This window comes from Pteropus alecto, unplaced genomic scaffold (assembly GCF_000325575.1).
Source record: "Pteropus alecto unplaced genomic scaffold, ASM32557v1 scaffold177, whole genome shotgun sequence".
NCBI lineage: Eukaryota > Metazoa > Chordata > Mammalia > Chiroptera > Pteropodidae > Pteropus > Pteropus alecto.
This window is the reverse complement of record NW_006442207.1, coordinates 381,985-400,423: the sequence shown is the minus strand read 5'-3', so window position 1 is coordinate 400,423 and position 18,439 is coordinate 381,985. Positions and strand designations below refer to the sequence as shown.

At 57.1% G+C, this 18,439-nt stretch overlaps 1 protein-coding gene across 1 annotated transcript in view; it reads left to right on the top strand.

Moving 5' to 3' along the window:
- GRK5 (G protein-coupled receptor kinase 5) overlaps nucleotides 1-13,586 on the top strand; it is a 190,012-nt gene extending 176,426 nt beyond the window's left edge. The window contains exons 8-16 of the mRNA XM_025039136.1: nucleotides 638-801; nucleotides 1,038-1,332; nucleotides 3,829-3,866; nucleotides 5,382-5,471; nucleotides 6,967-7,175; nucleotides 10,625-10,762; nucleotides 11,730-11,867; nucleotides 12,402-12,533; nucleotides 13,136-13,586. Of these exons, the coding sequence (XP_024894904.1) occupies nucleotides 638-801; nucleotides 1,038-1,332; nucleotides 3,829-3,866; nucleotides 5,382-5,471; nucleotides 6,967-7,175; nucleotides 10,625-10,762; nucleotides 11,730-11,867; nucleotides 12,402-12,533; nucleotides 13,136-13,234 (1,303 nt within the window). The 3' untranslated portion in view covers nucleotides 13,235-13,586. The remainder of the gene's footprint in view (nucleotides 1-637; nucleotides 802-1,037; nucleotides 1,333-3,828; nucleotides 3,867-5,381; nucleotides 5,472-6,966; nucleotides 7,176-10,624; nucleotides 10,763-11,729; nucleotides 11,868-12,401; nucleotides 12,534-13,135) is intronic.
- The last annotated feature ends 4,853 nt before the right edge of the window (nucleotides 13,587-18,439 follow it).

Here is an 18,439-nt window from a genome sequence, read left to right as displayed (position 1 = left end):
TCCTGCTAGAGGAATTGCTGTGTCAGAGGGTGTGTGCCTCTTCCGTTTGGTAGCTGTTCCCAAACGACCATCCATGAAGGTCACCCCAACTAAAGAGATGGGCAAGAGATGGCATCGGCCTGGTGCTTTCATCATTCCCCAGCGAGGGGGTGGTTTTATAAGGTGACACTCGAAAGGGACGGAGGTTTGCGTCTCTGGGCCTCATCGCAGGCTGCCCGCAGCTGCCAGCGGTGGGGAAGAGGCCATGGGCCTGCCAAACCGGGTGGCACATCTTCAGAGGCGAGCACCTTCCTCAGCTGTGCCTCGTCCTCCGCCCCTGGCGGAGAGTTCCCACAGCACCCCTCCCAGAGTCCTTCCTGGACCATCACCGGGGCAGGTGCAGGAGGGGGGGCGGTGGCATCGGTTGGTGTCAGAGCACTGTCCCCAGAGCAGTCTCACCTTCAGCTGCCACTCTGTCCCCTTTCCTCAGAAGTAGCCCTAGTGTTCCCGACATTTGTGTCCAGGTTGTATGGCCCAGCCTCTCCCCGGCCTGGTCCAAGGCGGCCAGATTCCATTTGCCCAGCTCCCTAAGCAGAGAGGGACGAGTACTGCCCATTGTACTTCGCCTCTTCCGCCACCCCGTGGCCTCTGTCCACAGTGCCTCAGGCGCTGGTCTCCACCAGCAAGGAACTAGGTCCTTTCTGTTGACGGTCCCTCTGGCCAGCGTGTCCTGCATGCAAGAGGAGACAGTCTTCGCCCAGCTGCGTTCCACTTCACGAAGCCCACCGGCCACCTCCCCGGCCCAGTCCCTGTGCCCCCGCAGTAAGGAAGGGCATCCCGACCCTGCTTTTCCTAACTGTCCAACAAGGCAACACACAATTTTGACCAACTGATGCTCGCACACGCGTTTGTGGTGTAAGTGCACAGACGCGCTCCTGGCAGGATCCCCCTCCCTCTGCCTGCTCACCTGGGACCACCAGAGTGGAAGGTGTGAGCCCTTCATCAGCCGAGAGGGGCAGCAGGTGGGGCACTATGAGGCTGACGTGAAGCTGCTGCAGCTCCCCTCCCTCAGCCCTCCCCTAACTTCAGGGGCCTTGAGGAAGAAGCGCGGAAGTGGGGGACAGCTCCTGAACCTCACCGCGGTACTGTCTTGTGCTCCCAGGTCAACCTGGCCTACGCCTATGAGACCAAGGACGCGTTGTGCTTGGTTCTGACCATCATGAACGGGGGTGACCTGAAGTTCCACATCTACAACATGGGGAACCCCGGCTTCGAGGAGGAGCGAGCCTTGTTCTACGCGGCAGAGATCCTGTGCGGCTTGGAAGACCTGCACCGTGAGAACACGGTCTACAGGTGAGCGGGCTCGCCCCGTCCTCCCACCCGAGTCTGAGCAGGCGGGGTCCCATCCCGCCCCGGATCGGCGTTCATCCATCCCCACCCTGGGGACCGAGGCCTGGTCACCACCCCTACCGGTGAAGGTGCTGGCGTTGCCAGACTCCCGCCCTGGAACTGAGTAAGTGAGGTGGGCTGCTCAGGGGGCCAAACAGCATGGCCACTGGCCCCCTCCAGCCCAGCACCTGGGGAAGCTTTGCGGAGCCTGGTGGCCGTGACCCAGCCCCAGCCCCAGGAAGACCATAGGAGGCTCGCCACCACAAGTAGGCCTCCGTCCACCCCATATGGCCCGACTTAGAGGGCCAGGGTCTAGATTCTGTGAGCAGCGGCCTTTGAACTCTCCTCACAACTCTCCTCAAAGACCATTGAAAAATGTCTGTGTCCTCATACACTGTCGACATCTGAAATAGTCTGTCATATGTTTAAACAGTGGCTAATGTTGACATTTTGAAATGGAAGAGTTACATCACATTTTTAAAGGTATCCAGTGGAATGTAATTACTGTAGCAAAGTGATTTCCACCATCATCCATCTAAAAACTGCATGCAGCTCTTTAATGTGAGGCATTTCCTACCGTTTTCCTACCACTCCTCCCCTCCCCCACGGAATGTCATTACAATGTAATGTATTTTCTGCCTAAAAGCCTTTCATTGATCAGCATTCGGCTCTGAAATATATGGATACATATAAGATTTTTAAAGATCTCCTTTGACCATAAGGCTCGAAGTGTGAAAATAATTTCTTCCATTGAGTTGCCATTGTAACTGTTACGAGCAGACCCCACTTCTCGTGCCCCGAAGTGGGGCGCTATAGTGATTACTGTTCAGGAGCAGGGCAGGGCCCGCTTTTCTTCTGCCAGCTGGGAGGGGTGCTGCTGAGAAAGGGCAGGTGGGCGGGGAGATCCCAGGGGATGCCAGGGCGGGGCGTCATGACGTTAGGGAAACGCACCACGCTCGCTCTCGAAACTGCGGCACAGCACGTGGGAGCCCCCTGGACTGTCCCCACAGGCGCCCAGGACTGTCCCCACAGGCGCCCAGGACTGTCCCCACAGGCGCCCGGCCCACACAGCCCAGTGTGAAGACCTTTGCCATGGAGCTCTTCATGGAGATTATCTTGGGAGCCCAAGAAGGTTTTGAAAACAAGAAGGAAGGTCTTGATGACGTGCCCTCCCCACCCCCCATCGCCCCATTTATGCTTCTGTTTTCATTCAAGTGGGAAGACAGTCAGAACAATTTTCCTAAGGGTTGGAAAAGGGCGATCCACTCGATTGCCTTTTGGTTTAAAAAAAAAAAAAAAGAAAGAAAAAAGAAGCAAGGCGGCCGTCCAAGGTCTGGCGCGAACACTTGCTGTGGCCCCTCATGGGCCAGGGTTCTGGCCAGTGCCCGCTGGCCTGCTGTCTTTCCAACCCTGTGGCCGCTGGTTTATTAAGACGATGGCTCTTGCCCTTATCTGGAATTGTTAACACATCAAAAGAATGCAAATTAAATAGCGACAGCAAAAAAAAAAGTATTTTGTGATGAATAACTACATAGGAACACCAATTATCAATTTGTGTGGCTGCCCGCGGGATTTGGGCACATTAACCATTCCCCAAGGGGAAAGCTGCCATCAGTTAAATAGACAAAGCCAGTCGGTGGAGAACCAGCCCCAATCCAGATGCTGTCCACCCGATGGTTTGAGTGAGTCGCACACACTGTCCCGCAGGCCTGTTCTTTTACCCCTGGGGGGACTGTTTACAAATAAAAGTGGACACTGCGGCCGCCTCTTCCTCCTTCTGGGAATGGAGAGATCTTCTTTCTTATGAGCAAGATCGTGTCATCAAAGAGGAGAGAGCAGTTAGGGACAGGAGAAGGTGGCCACACCTCTAGCTGTGCTGTCTCCCAGAGGCACGGCCCAAGGGGGTCATTCTCCTGGGGGTCATTCTCCTGGGAGCTCGGCTGGAGCTGGGGGTGTGCCTGTCTCCCGGAGGCACGGCCCAAGGGGGTCATTCTCCTGGGGGCGGCCATCCTCTTCCTTACTCTGTCCCAGTTCTACAGCTGGGCTTTGTTCTCAGTAATTTCTCATCCTTTATTCCCAGTCCCTGCTCTGCCTTCAGGGCATCCCAGGGCATCCCGAGACCTCAGGCTCTCCCAGCAAGAAGGGGTCTGTCACCACCCCAACCAGAAGTATTCTCAGCCCTGGGGGCCAGCCCTATGTTGACTGGAGCCAGGACCAGACTCTGCCTAACCTCCTTGCTAGTCACTGTCGGAGGGGCGGGAAGATGCCTATAGCACACAGTGGAAGGAGAGAAATTAGCCCAAGATTGTCCTGACCCAGAGAGAGACCAGACAGCCTGAGCCAGGAGGTGGGAAGTGGACACGGGCCTGGCCGGCCCATGGGGTCAACCCAGATAGATGCCAGTGTGCCCTTGCTGCCCAGAAGACACACACTCACATGCTTGTGGTCTTTCCCTTTCAGAGATTTGAAACCCGAAAATATCCTGTTAGACGATCACGGTACGTCGGGGCCGGCTCGGAAGGGGCTGGGGCGGGCATCGCATCTTGGGCCCGCGGGAGGGCGGCGGCAAGCAGAGCGGAGGACCCACTCCGTTTCCTCAGCCCTGGGAGCCCGGGGGAGGCAGTGTGGCTCAGGGGAGGGAGAGCGAGCACTGAGGGAGGGGTCCAGGATTTCAGAGAACTCCGACTCTCACACACCCCGCGCCTCATCTTCCGTGTCTGTGAAGTGGAAACAATGGGTCCTGCCTCGCCTGCCTCATGGGGTGGCGGTGAGGCGCGACAGGACAGCTCGAGGGGAAGTTGTTTTGTCAGCTGCGGCCAGCTGTAAAGGTGTCAGCCGGCAGTATCTGTGCATCGCCATTGTCATTGCTCATGTGTGTGCCTGCGCGGATGACGAGGACAGCCACAGTAACCCCTCACGACTAGCCGCTGGAGCCTAGGAAGTGGTTTCACACCTTTAATCTGACAAGATCGTCCCATCTCTCCAGAGGGGGCAGGGCTGCATCCCGGTGCCCACTTTACAGATGACAAGATGAAGGCTCAGAGGAGCCAAGCTGCCAAGGTCACCAAGCAATATCAATGGGAGTCAAGAGCAGAGACCAGATCCCCCAGCATGCCCCAGACACCCGGCAGCTCCAGGCAGGGGGGCCGGGGCCAGTCGCCGGTGAGCGGGTGATGCTGCTGTGTGGGGGACCAGGCAGAAGGCTCACTTCCCACTGGGGTTCCTGTTCCCTGCTGGTCTCGGAGCCGCGCCTTCCATCTTAATGCTGGAATCCACGTGCTCCCTTTGCCCTTTCTGCCACTGTCAGGGGCCGCCACGCTGGGGGGACCCCTACAGCTCTGACCCGGCCAGGGTCCCTAGCGTTGGGCCTTGCTGAGGTCCAGGCTGTGGGGGCCCTGGCATCCACAGGCGGAGTAGGGGGCAGTGTCCCCAGCCCTGAGCTCTCGGCACGGTGGCGTCTCTGCCTTTGGGGGTCAGCCCTGGATGGGAGCTCTAATCCACCCCCCAGTCTCCGGGGGCCCAGAACCGTTTCTGGCTTGTTTCTCCAAAGGGAGAAAACCACCTCCAAAGACCACTGAGGCAGGACGGGGCGTCGCTTCCCAAATTGCTTTATAACTTTTCCTCTTAAGCAAATTGTTGCAAAATGTCAGGAGAATCTCACATTTTTTTCCATGAAGCAATCCCAGAAACAGGCCAAGGCATTTTAAACTTTGTGACCTCCGCCTTCCAAGAAGCCCATTAGAGCATTTTATGAGGCAGGTCGGCCAACGTCCAGCCAAATCCAGGCGTCCTTTTGGGTCTTTATGTTCTTCTCCTAAAAGGTAATGACTTACCCACATCCTGGGCCCTCCCAAGGGTCTGTAGTCACCCTGAGGTGGCAGCTTGGGGTCCTTCTCTTCATGGGACAGATGAAAACAGAGTCCGTGTGCCTTGCACAGGGGCACGCAGCACACCTGTGCTCTGCCCAGTGTGGGCCAGATGTGCCACCTACAGACCCCATTCTTCCCACACAGGTCACATTAGGATCTCAGACTTGGGCCTGGCCGTGAAGATCCCCGAGGGAGAGCTGATCCGCGGCCGGGTGGGCACCGTCGGCTACATGGGTGAGTGTGGGCGCCACCTCGCCCCGCGCCCGCCCCTTGAGTCCCTGCTCTGAAGCAGAGTCGCAGTGGAAGGCCGGAGGTCTTAGCCAGAGTGGGGGAGCACAGGGGCCCCAGGGTGCGACGACTAAATCGAGCTCTCTGCAACCCCCACCCCTGGACACCAGTGGCCAGGGCTGGTGTCCAGTGCTGCTCAGGACGAGGCCAGATTGCCGTAGGGATCTGGTGGCAGGCGGACAGCCTTTTAGTGAGACCCCTGGGAGACGGGAGGCCTCTGGGGTAGGCTCAGAAAGGAGAGGAACGCACCGCTTTCTGTCACCAAGTGCGATTCTAAGAAGAGACCAGCCTCTTAGACCAGCTCCCTGCCTCCCTTGAGGCTGCTCTGAGATCCTCGTCCTGGGGGCCGCAGGGAAGGGACCTGGAGCTACATCCTGTCGCCCGGAATTCCTCTTCCAGTTAGAGGCGGCCCCTGGGCTAAAGCTCCGGGGGCCAGGGATGTCGTCTTCTGCCAAGCTCATGCCAAGGCACATGGACATGATTCTGTATGACGTCCTGGTGACAGAGGGTCCTTTTAGAATACATGACATTTGGGAGCTTGTGGGGTATGTTCCTGTGTGTATGTGACTGTGTGTAGACCCGTACAATTGCAGATGGATGGATGGATAGATAGATAGGTGTTTGATAAACGAATGGTGGATAAACAGATTAACAGGTACATAGATGAATGGATAGTTGGATGGATGGATGACAGATGATAGATAGATAGATAGAGATAATAGGTAGATAATAGGTGACGGCGAGATGGATGATTGGTAGGTATCTGTGCACCTTTGTACGTGTCTGCCAGTGCATCCGTGTCTGTCTCGTCTTGCAGAGTGGCATGTGTCTGTCTGTACGGCCTCTGTTGTGTGCATACCCGCACACGTGTGGATGCATTTGCCTCTGGATGTGTGTGGCTTGCCCGATGACATAAAGCTCTCTTTTTTGTACTTCTGTGGTGAACCTATAAGCCATTTAATCACAGTAGTAGGGAAGCCATAGAGAGAGGCTGTTTGAATTCCAGATAAATTTAAAATCATGTTTAAATCGTGAACATACCTTCATTTATTGATACAAATATGTATTCCACACCCACCGTGCCAGCCGTCATACCTATTACTAGGACGTGACAGTGAATAAGGCAGCTCACATTCTAAGGGGAGACATCAAGGGAACAAGCTGTTTCCATCCACCGTGGTCAGGCTTTTGAAGCCACAGCCAGAGTCTTTCGGGAGCACAGAGGAGAGCAGTCAGGGTAGGCTTCTTGGAGGAGGTGGTATTTATAGCAGTTAGTGAGTAGGAGTCAGTAGGGAGAAGCTGTCCCAGCCATGAAGCTCAAGGCCTTCTGCGAACAACATTATCCGTCCTGGGGTAGGACATCTAAGGCCTGGCTGGCGTGAGTCACAGCCAGGCCACCAGCTGTCTCTCACCTCTCCTCACTCCCCTCCTCTGCCCCCAGCCCCGGAGGTCCTGAACAACCAGAGGTATGGCCTGAGCCCTGACTACTGGGGTCTGGGCTGCCTCCTCTACGAGATGGTCGAGGGCCAGTCGCCGTTCCGAGGCCGCAAAGAGAAGGTGAAACGGGAGGAGGTGGACCGCCGGGTCCTGGAGACCGAGGAGGTGTACTCCCACAAGTTCTCCGAGGAGGCCACGTCCATCTGCAAGATGGTGAGCTCCCGGGAGCCAGCGCCACCCTCGGGCCAGGTGTCCGGAGGTGTCCCCCCTCCCCCTCCCGGCGGAGAACAGCCACCTGGCTGAGGAGGGCGGGTCAGGGCACACTAGGGTGTGGGCGGTGAAGCCAAGCCAGAGGAGCTGGCGCCCCTTGCTGTGGACCAGGGTGGTCGGCAAAGGCTTCCGCCCGAAAGCTCGGGTGGGGGCAGGACGGCTGCATGGTGAGGGGAAGGGTCGAGGCGAACAGTGTAAGACACCCTCACGCCCAGCTTTGCGGGGAACTTAGCATAGGAGAGAAAGACATTGATCTCAGCCGATTCCCAAAATACAAGAGGATCTTGGGCCACCTGCTCCCTCCAGCTCCGGATCTCTGCGTGCTGGCTTAAGGCCAGGAGCTACAAGTCGTGGGTGATGATATTTCCCGTCTTCGAACATCTTATAACCTAGTTTTCCCTCCACTAAGTGGAATGCTGGCCACACCCGCATGGCAGCATCTGTGGGTTGTAAGATTTGACCCGTCCAGGCAGGTCAGGTGTGACAGACAGGTGTGACAGACAAGCCACACCAGATCGGGGCTGGGAAGCCAGACAGAGGACGGGGTGACGAGAGCCACCAAAAGTGGAGCTGGGAGAGAGTCCACCTGGATCCCGGCCCTTCCCTTCAACCCAGGTGGGCCACCCCTAGCTAGGGGGTTTGCCTGCTCCTGCCTGGCTCTTAGGCTCCCAAGTTCTGTTATGCCCCTTGGGACCCTCCTCCCTCTGATGCCTGACACAGCTTTGCTGGCACCTGCACCACAGCCAGCTACCCTCTAATGCCGGCCACACGGGGACAGGAGGGCCCGAGTGTCAGTTCTGCACACCTGCGACCTCACAGACTTCCGCACCTGCAGCAGCACACAGCGGGGCTGGGCCTCCCGGCTCTGAACCGTGCGCGTGAGCGGCTAAGCCGCAGTGTAGAGAGCAGCGGGCCTGGGGGCCGATGAAAAGGAGCGAAGCGTCCGCTGCTGGAAAACCCAAGGCTGCGCTGCTGCGGCCCAGGAACCATCTGTGCAGCTGCCCGTCTCCCAGATCCCTCCGTCTGCTGCTCGGCCACTTCCTCTCACCAGCTCTAGTCTGACGTCACAGCCCTGGGAAGGACGGGGGCTAGACATGCCATCTGACCACTGCCAAAAAAGGGGACCCGCGATTCTGTCATTCGCGTGCATGAGAGACACTGAAGGAGGGCTGGCATGTCCACGTGCAAACTCACACCCAAACCAGGAGGCCTATGGGCCAGCCTGTGGCTGGGTACTAGCCTGCATGCCCGGGGCCTCCAAGAGAACAGTAGTCACAGCCGCCACGGCTGGGTTGGGGTATATAGGAAGAGCAAGGCAGAAAAAGGCAGGTAGATGGAAAGGTGGGGCCCTAGGGATGCTTGAAAATGGAATGGGGTGTGTCAACAATACCTAGTTATGCCAGGACGAGGCGTATATCCGGTGGGACCAAGCAGAAAAAGGCAGGTAGATGGAAAGGTGGGGCCCTGGGGATGCTGGCAAATGGAATGGGTATGTCAACAATACCTAGTTATGCTAGGACGAGGCGTATATCCGGTGGGACCAGACTGGGTGAGAGAGAGAAGAGGGAGGTCAGAGCATCGTCAAATGTCCTAGGTCAGGCTCAGAGGTTCAGAGAAGCAGATCTTGAGAGCCCCCAACAGGGACATGGGACAGAGGCACAGAGGACTTCCTTCCTGGCCACAGTCGTCTGCTTTGGCACCCGGCTTTGGGGCGCCAGAACCAGGGGTGCTGCTGTCCCTCTGCTGCCCCCTGGTGGCCACTGAGGGGAAAGTGGCAGCTGAGCTTGGGGCTCCAGGTGGACCTGGGCCTGTGGGTCCCAAGTGTCGAACCAGCCTCCCCTCGTCTTTCTCAGCTGCAAAACCTTTGGGGGCCTCGGGCCTTCCTCCACTTTCTTAAAAATGACGCTGGGACTTGGGATTCTGGTCTTGGGCTTCCCTTGTGCCCTTAACCACAGCCTGTCTGGTCTGGAGGTCAGACTCACGCTTAGTCCTTTCAAGGCTGTGACCAGGTGTTTGCCCCGCTGCCACCACTGAGTCCTTTGTTCAGGGGAGGGGCCGTCCTGAGAGCCTCCCCCTTAAGACCACGAGTCCCAGGAGGCCCAGCGGCCTGCTGGCTCCCTGCTGTACCCCCAGCCCACGCAGGCCAGCCCGACGTGTGTACGGAGGGACTGGATGCAAAGGGCTCCAGGGTGTTGACGAGAGGAAGGGCTGGACTCCCTCCGAGGTGTGGACCTTCCACCTTGATTTTACTGTCGAAGCGAACGGTAGCTTCCAGCTGCGCACCAGGTGCAGTGCTCATCGAGGCAAGAAGGGGGGAGCACGAGGCAGGGACACTGGGGCGTGCGGGGAGGGGCCTCGGCCTGCGGTCGTCATCCAGTGTCCCTCTCTCATCATCAGCCGAGGCCCAGGCCTCCCACCTCCTCCCGTCTGGCCTGGCTGTCTGCCCCGCAGCCTCGTCCTCCCCTGATCACCCTCCTGCTTCTTGGTTCTGATGAGGATGCCCCCCCACCCCAACCTGCCTGACTCCCTGCTACCTCCAGATTAAAATCCCACCCCCGGACCTGGCCTTCAGGACCCTCCGTCACCTCTTCTGACCAGTGACTGTCCCACTGACGGGCCCCACAGCCCCATCCTTCACTCACACTCAGAGATGGGTGTCCCCAAGTGTGCCCCATGTCCCCATAACTCTGCTTTTGCCGGTGCGGGTCCCTCCACCTGGTGTCCTCTCCACCTGTTGACAGCCTATTTGTCTCTAATGCTCCTTCTTCAGGAAGCCTGCTGACCCCCAGCTGGCAGCCAGCTTGTGTTCTTCTGACCTCATGGTGTTACATTTATATTGCCTTGATGGGTCCTCTAAACAGGATTTTACTGAGGCCAGACCCTTGATGTCCCATCTCTCCCTCCCCCCACCTCCGCAGTGGTAGGCACCTAGTAAGTTCAAGTCCACAATGTACTTGTGAGTTGAGTGAATGAATGAGAGACCTACAGATACAGTCCTTGCCCTTTGTAGCTTACCTGTATTAGAGGAGGTGCCACCAATTCAACAAACATCAGTGGGTGCCCAGCACTGGGCATGCAGTCAGGGAACACAGACAGGACGCCTGCTGTCCTGAAGGTTCCAAGCATCTAGGCACGCCACGAATGTGGGACCACAAAGCTCTCTGTGACTCAGCAAGTGACCATGAAACGAGGCCTGGACAGGGCCAGGCAGCGTCCATCGGGTGCCTGGGTGGCGTGGGCTGGAGACAGCAGGAGGGTGGACATCTGGGAGGCTGAGGGACACTTCCGTGAAAGGGAGGCGATCACGGGTGCTCCGAAGCCCCAAAGCCCCTCTGCCCTCCAGGAGGGGAGAGGCCCCGCGGGCATGGCCACATGGTGCTGTCTCTTCTCAGCTGCTCACCAAAGATGCAAAGCAGAGGCTGGGCTGCCAGGACGAGGGAGCCGCTGAGGTCAAGAGACACCCCTTCTTCAGGAGCATGAATTTCAAGCGCCTAGAAGCCGGGATGTTGGACCCTCCCTTCATTCCAGATGTGAGTAGCCTCCCCCAGCCCGGACTGAGCCTGCGCACTGGTTCACGACCTCACCTTAGCCGAATGTCCGTGCTGGGCCCCAGGCCAGGGGCTGAGGAGACCCATGGCGGGAGGGGCCTCTGCCCTCCGGTAACAGACATGTTGCTAGATCTGGGGGTCCCTCTGCACCCGTCCCGGAGCCATCTCCTCTATGAAGTTCTCATCCCCGTACCCCCAGACTCCCAGAGCCCCCGGGATACCTTTCCCACCTACTTCAGACTCCCGGAGGGCAAGGCCCAGCCAGGTTCGTCTCGGTCCTGGCACAGAGTGGCCCCCAGTGCACGTCTGGTGAGCGAGCGAGATAAAACGCGTTTGCTGCTCTAACGGCAGTGGCTCTCAGTGTGGCACCGGGCTCGGCCGCAGCACCTACAATGGCCCCAGGTGGCACAGGTGCTTCTGTATCCCATTCTGCAGGTGAGGAAACCGGCCTACAGGGCTATGGGACTTTCTCAAAGTTCCTGAGCACCGCAGCTGGGACCCCACCCCGGGCCTGTCTGGGTGCAGGGCCTGGGTGCTGACCCCCTCACCTCCCTGTACTGGAAGAAGGGGCCAGCAGGGTGCTCCCAGGACATCCCCCGAGGTGGCATGTCCCCAGAGAAGCAGCGTCTCCGGCGTGCCCTCGCCGGGCCCTGGGAACCAGCACTCGTTCCCTTATACAGGGGGGCTCCTGTTCCCCCAGGCCCAGGCCCAGCCTAGAGAGAACGTGGCGTGTGGGAGGGCGCGATGGCAGGAAGGGGCCCTGGACACCCTGAGCTCACGTTCCACCCCAGTTGGGGTCCTCTCAGCAGATCTGAGGCCGCACAGGTGTCTGGGGTGGGGGCTGGCCTTGGCACGTGGCCCTCTGTCCCATCACTGGGAGCCGCAGGCCTGGCTGGGGGACGGCGGCCTGTGGGCGGGCGCCCTGCGACCCAGCGCTCTGCCCCCTCAGCCCCGGGCCGTGTACTGTAAGGACGTGCTGGACATCGAGCAGTTCTCCACCGTGAAGGGCGTCAACCTGGACCACACGGACGACGACTTCTACTCCAAGTTCTCCACGGGCTCCGTGCCCATCCCGTGGCAGAACGAGGTGAGCGGCGGGGCGCCGGCCTTGCCCGGGGGTGGGGCCGGTGAGGACGGAGCCCGGGGCTGCTGGGCGAGGCGTCCTCACGGCCTGGACAGGGCTGTGTGTGCCATGGGGTCGGCAGAGGAGCCGGGGCAGACACAGCTGGTCTGGATGACCCTCGAGAAGTTTGGCTGGGAAAGTAGAGACAAAGGAACAGTGGCCAGAGGCACAGATGGGATTGGGTTGGGGGACTCAGAACCGGGTCGAATGAGTTAGAAATGACGAGGGAGGGGAAGGAAGGGGGCTGGTGTCCTGAAAAAGGTGGAGGACCCAGAGCATGTGGGGTAACCTGGGCCCTGACGGGGTGAAGGAGCAGATGGGGTGTGGCTTTGGTGGTGGACAGCATGCAGGGCCACCGGGGAGAGGCAGGGGCCGAGGGAGGACCCGGTGGGACTGGGCTCCGGTCGGTGACAGCCCAAGGCTCGGCGCTGGCATTCCCTTCACTCAAGGTGGTGGCCGCAGCCCCTCACACCACCCATGTTTCTGCGCCTTCTCCAGATGATAGAAACAGAATGCTTTAAAGAGCTGAACGTGTTTGGACCTAACGGTACCCTCCCGCCAGACCTGAACAGAAGTCACCCTCCGGAACCGCCGAAGAAAGGGTTGTTCCAGAGAATCTTCCAGCGTCAGGTGAGAGAACACCCCCGCCACCCGCCCTGGACCCCAGGCCCAGGCACCCCCATGCAGTTGAGATAAGAGCTGTAGAGTCCCGCCTGCGTGTGGGAAACGGGGAGCGGGGAGGGCAGCAGCCTGGAAGGGACGGGCAGCCTGTCTGAAGCCCCCAAACCCAGTGGCTGATGGGATTCCCAGGGCAGCAGGGGCAGGGCCAGCCCGCAGTTTACCTTTCCTTCGGGTTTCTCCACCCGACACTATTGACACTTGGGGCTCTTCGTCGCGGGGGCTGTCTTGCGTACCGAAGGGCATCAGCAGCCTCTCTGGCCTCCACCCACCAGACGCCAGTAGCACCCCACTCCCTACCCCACTCCCATAGTAAAATGTCTCCAGACAACGTCCCCTGGGGGTAAAGTTGCCCTGGACGGAGAAGCACGGCCGGCCGGGTCTGGGCCCGCAGGGGGAGGAGGCAGAGGCCACTAAGGCCGAAAAGAGCAGAGGCACCGCTAGTCAGCAGCCCCTGAGCCACAGCCCCGTCCAGGCCCGGAGGCCCCTGTGCCGTGGGGGCCGCGGAGCCTGGCTCCGCATCGGCTGACTTGCTTTTTCTGTCTGTCTCCCAGCATCAGAACAATTCCAAGAGTTCGCCCAATTCCAAGGCCAGTTTTAACCACCACGTCAATTCAAACCATGTCAATTCCAACTCCACCGGAAGCAGCTAGCTGCAGCTTGGCCTTGGAGCCCACGGTGGGACCAGCCTAGACCCTTCTTCCAAGAAGCGGAACTTGTGACCGGTGGAGCTTCCGCTCTGGCTGGGAGGACGGGGGAGCCGTCCGAAAGCCGGGAAAGGAGGCTGTCGCCCCTCAGCGAGGAGCCCCCCAGGTTTCTCAAAGAGATTTCCACTCAGGTCTGTTGGCAGAGGTGGCCCTCAAGCCGGGGTGGACTGGATCTGTCTCTGTCGGACATTGCAATAGAAATCCAATCGGATACGACGACTTGCACGAATTTTAATAGCGTCATAACTAGAACTGAATTTTGTCTTTATTATTTTTAAAGAAAAGTTTTGTAAATTTCTCTATTGTCTCAGTTTACATTTTGTATATTTGTATTTAAATGACAGTCAGACTTTGAGGGTGTATATTTTACGTGCAGCCACTGTTAAGCCATGTGTTTTCAGACATTTTAGACTATTAGGCAGTTAAAATAAAAAAAAAAAAAAAAAAAAGAAAAATGTGACTGAAGACTTCCAGAGCCTCAAATGAGAAAACGTTTTTATTAAATGTAGAAAATGGTTCACGTTTTGCCTTTAAAGGATTGGCTGTACCATCTCTATAACCTTTCCCTCGCATTGGTTATCACCCTTCTGCTGGCTTGTAAGAATTGGAATTCAATGCTCAAAGACAGCCCTGGGACTTCACCCCCGGCCCGAACGTCCCCCGCAGGGGCTCGCGGAGTTGCCTGGGGCCAGCCCCGTTGGGACGTGCACTTTCCTTGAGAGGCCACGATGCCCTGTTGCTCTGGCCTCTCGGCCTCCTCTTCCGTGGGGAGGTGCCCAGTATGTGGTGTCCTCCCCACAGTGCTCACTGGGCCTTTCTTTCTAAGCAGGTCCTGACTGCTAACGTCAGTATGTTTTCAAGAGGCTTGTGATGGGGATTTTTGTTTTATCTATTTTCAAGAGAAGCACAGCAATGCTAAGTAGTCATGGAGCCTTCAGTGTCCCAAAACTTTAGGGCCCGTGGGAGCACCAGGGAGTGGGGTCAGTGGATCATCTTGATCGATTCTGTAGAGGGGAGGGGGCTTGGCCAGGAACTCCAGGCACATTCTGTACATGTTTTTGGGGTCCCAGGGTTCCAGGAGCTTCGTGGGGCCCAACAAACTCATTGGCCCAGGTAGCAAGGATGGAGTTGGCTCTCCAAGCAAACAGAATGCCTGAGAAGAGGCTGGGCCACCAAAGAAGCCCAAGACAAGCTCACTGTCACCTCCCAGAAGGGGTGGCACAGAGGCCAGCTCTAATCAGGATCTCAAAGTTTCGGGCACATGTAGCCCCAGGAGCACTTGGTGGCTTTGCTAGACCAGGGCCTCTGAGGACAAGCCCTGGGCTCTTAGAGCATGGCCATCCAGTCCCAGGAAGCCACTGGCCTCCCTTGCTGCCCATAAGAGGTGACAGGAGCAAAGTCGCCCTCTGGGACAGGGTGAGCGGTTGACCTCCCTGCTCCCGCTCCTGGCGAGTCCCTGGACACTAGTCAGGCTCAGCCACACCCAGTCTCAGCCACCAGGTAGCTGCCAGGCTTCTCCTGGGGTGCACCCTGCACTGCCTGCATCTCCTACAAAAGGCAGACTCCACCCCAAACTTAGGACTCTGCATCTCTTAAAAGCTCTCCAGATCGTTCTGATGCACCTTAGGCCATCAGCGGGAATGCAGATGCGATCGTCCCCAAATTATTTCTCTAGGTGACCCAGGCAGATGTGGAGCATGTGCTTTTACGGAGGAGAGAGTAGCGAGCCTGTCCCAATATCCATGCGCTTTTCCTAAACTTTACCAGTGGCCCTGGAGTTTCTTCTGGAAAGGGGCCTGACTTTGGGACTGATCATTTTGAGGTCATTTTACAAACAAAGGGGAGAGAAAAAACAGCTGGGCTTTCCTCACACCCCCTTAACGGGCAGCACTGTCTTCAGGACCAGCTCTGTCTCTCAAGGCTGCTTCTGTTACTCTTCTGGGCTGAATACAAGATAAACACCTGTATTCAGATTTTGCCACCAAGTGGAAAGCTCTTCAACCAGTATTTTAAGATCCCCAAGCTCTCGCTGACCCTCCTTTCTTAATGACAAGAAAGACAGTCATCTTCCTGGGACAGTCACCAGCCCTAGCCATGACTGCCCAGAAGTTTCATTTTTTTTACCTAATTTGCAGCAACCCCACCCTTACCAGACGCAGTGCCATTGAGAAGCCGGTCTCTTTTAATGCCTCAAAGCCAACAACACTCTGTCCGTTTGCACTAGAAAACCCTCAAGGAGCAAGAAAGAAAACATACATCTGCTTAATGTGTCTCTACGTCACGAGAGCTCAGACGATGCTAAAGCACAGGTCCTCACGTGACTTTAAATAACCAGAGTCTTCCTTCCCAGTCACCTGTCCCCAGCGAGTGCCCATCGGACACGGGGTCAGTCATTGGCCTTTCCAGTCCTCTTCCTTTTGGCCCATTGCTTTGCACGAGAGAAGGGAGGTCTTCATTCAGAACAGTACCTGGAAATCAGCCCTCCTCCCACCGAGCCCCGTGTCACCATAGATCCCGTCCCTGACCCTTCCCTCCACTCCCATCTTGCTTCAACTCCAACTCGTTTCCTACAGCTGCATTTTAAAAAGGTATTCTTAAATTAAACACCCCACCACCTCCCCGTTCATCCACCTGTCGAGGATGAGGCCTCTTTGGACAGTGAGTGGATTTAAATCTTTTTTTTTTTTACTGCATTTGAGCTCATCACAGAGAACCTTTCTTTCTCCAAGCGTGACATTTTTCTCACCGGATGTTCGCTGACTTCGTGCCTTTGAGGTGAGACGCCGGGTGTCGCAGAAGCGTCTCTGCTTCCACTTCCCAGGAGATAAGCCGCGGTCCCCAGTGGGACGGGGGTGGTCTCTGCCATGATCGCCGTGACCTACAAGTATCTATCAAGCCCCCTTAGGGGTTCTCATAGCATCACCCACAGGACCACGAAAACCCATCCCGACCTTCACTGAGGATGACACCACCTCCCGCATCAACTTCTTCTCGACTCTTGAGGCTGGAAACTTCACTTCCTAAACCATGAGCTGCGAGGGCTGCTCACGTGCATGGCAGCTCTGTTGCTGAGCCTCCAGCAGCTGGGGAGCTTGTTCCCTGAGGTGCTCTGAGCGGTCTTGGGGGGTGGGTGCAGGGAGGCCATGCTCTATGGATGCGGCCTGGTTATATGCACGTTCGACAAGCAGCCCGCTGGGACAAATGGCGGTGAGTTCTGGGGACACGTGTGTGGATGCTGCCTTGGCGTTGAAGGCACAAGTCGGATGTGGCCGCCTGCCCGTGAGCGTAGCAAGCCCTGATGATGCTGAGGCCTGCCCTCCGAGAAGCCGGGGTCTCCATGCCTCTCCGAGGAGCCCGGCCCACCGTGGAGCTCCTCTTTATTCTCCCACAGCAGTCCTTCCCCAAAAGGCTCGAGTCGTCGGTTTCTTCCCACCGACTCTTGTGAGATGCTGACCCAGACCTCAGTACGGAGGAAGCTCCGTGGCCTCCTTGAGTCTGGTGTCCCAGGCCTCGCCAAAGGGAACAGCGGCCTCGTGGACACCCAGAAGTCCACTGAGATGAAGAAGAAATGCCAGCTGGGGTGACTGACATCAGCTGTCCTCTTGGGCTGCTATGTGCTTGAGAATCCGCGTGAGCACTCGTACCCTTCCTAGGGCCACCGCTTCCGGATGTCACCTGTTCTCGTAACCATTCGACTCTGAGCTAGGACCTGCTAACTTTTTAGCCTTTGTTCTGGACAAAGAGTGAGTGTGAAATCTTTGTGCATTTTGAAGCGACAAAGCTCTGAGTCCTGAGCAGTGGAGAGCTCACTTCTTTCCGATCACAGTGGACACGACAGTGGTCTCTGAGGCCCCTGCTTTCGGAACCAACCAGCCCAGCTTTTGAAGCTTAGCCGCACGGCTCAGACCCTGCGCCGGCTCGGGCTGTCTCGACTGGTCTGGCTTTAAAGGCTTGTGCTGCAGGCAGTGGTTAAAACGTGAAAAGCTAGCTCTCCCTGGGAGGGAAAGACACTCCCCCGAAGAAGAATCTAGATGTTTTTCCCGATCCATCAATAAGTCATTTTTTGTAATAGGTCAAAAGCAATCGTTCTCAATTTAGAAGAGCTTAGTGGCTGTTGGTAGTGTTAAAATAATAATCCTTCTAGTATCCAAAGGTTTCTATTTTTTTTTTTCAGGGAAATTTTAACGTTGGTGAATAGAAATAGTCCCATCTGGGAGGTCACGTCTGAGGATAACAGCTTCTGTTCTCCTGCTGCTCTGATTCTCTGTGTGTCCTGTCTAATCCGTCACAGTGCTGCTGTATCTAGATCGAACCACTGTTGTTGTTTTTTTAAGAGAAATAAATTCCTTAATGAAAATAACTGCGTTTTTATTTCTTCTGCTGAGCTGTTGTTCTGGTCCTGCATGTGACAGTTGCCCCCCAAGGTGCCAGCACCTGTGGCCTTTGGGTCAACTCTTTCCACACAGGGGCCCTCTCAGAGCTGGCCCGCACACTGACTACTCCCTGACCTGCCTACAGGTGGCCCAGCTCCAGTGGGCAGAACCTCAGGATCCTTCCTGAAACCTGTCCAAGTCGATTGGCTTCTGATCCCAAATCCAGCTGATGGCCTCAGAAGTGCTCCAGCCACGTGGAGCCATGAGAAATCAGTGCTGCCACTCAGACGTCAGACAGGGCATTCACACCCCTCCCTGGCATGTCCTACCTGACAGAGGCCACTACTCTGGGGCAGGCTCTGCAGAAAGGGGCTTTTCTGGCTGTTCAGCCTTCTCCGAACCAGCCATACGCTGGAACTGGGTAACCAGCAGGGCAAGACGCCTGAGCACCTCAGAACCCAGAGTCCCAATCTAAGACCCGAGACCCCATTCAGTCCCCCTCCTGCTCAACTCAGTGGTAGAATGAGCAAGGCTCTGGGCTCAGACAACCTCTCACTGATCGTATAACCTTGCGTGGTCACTTAACTCTGAGCCTTAGTGTCTTGGCCTGGAAAAAGAGATAACACCTGTGCAGCCGGGCTACTGGGGGATTCAGGGAAAGCTCATGTGGTACCCAGCACAGAGGGCGTCCCTGGAGGACACAGGCACCCGGTTATCTCTGGACCTTTTTTAATCCTTGACCTCAGGACCAGCGGGGGTCCTAGACCTACACTCATCT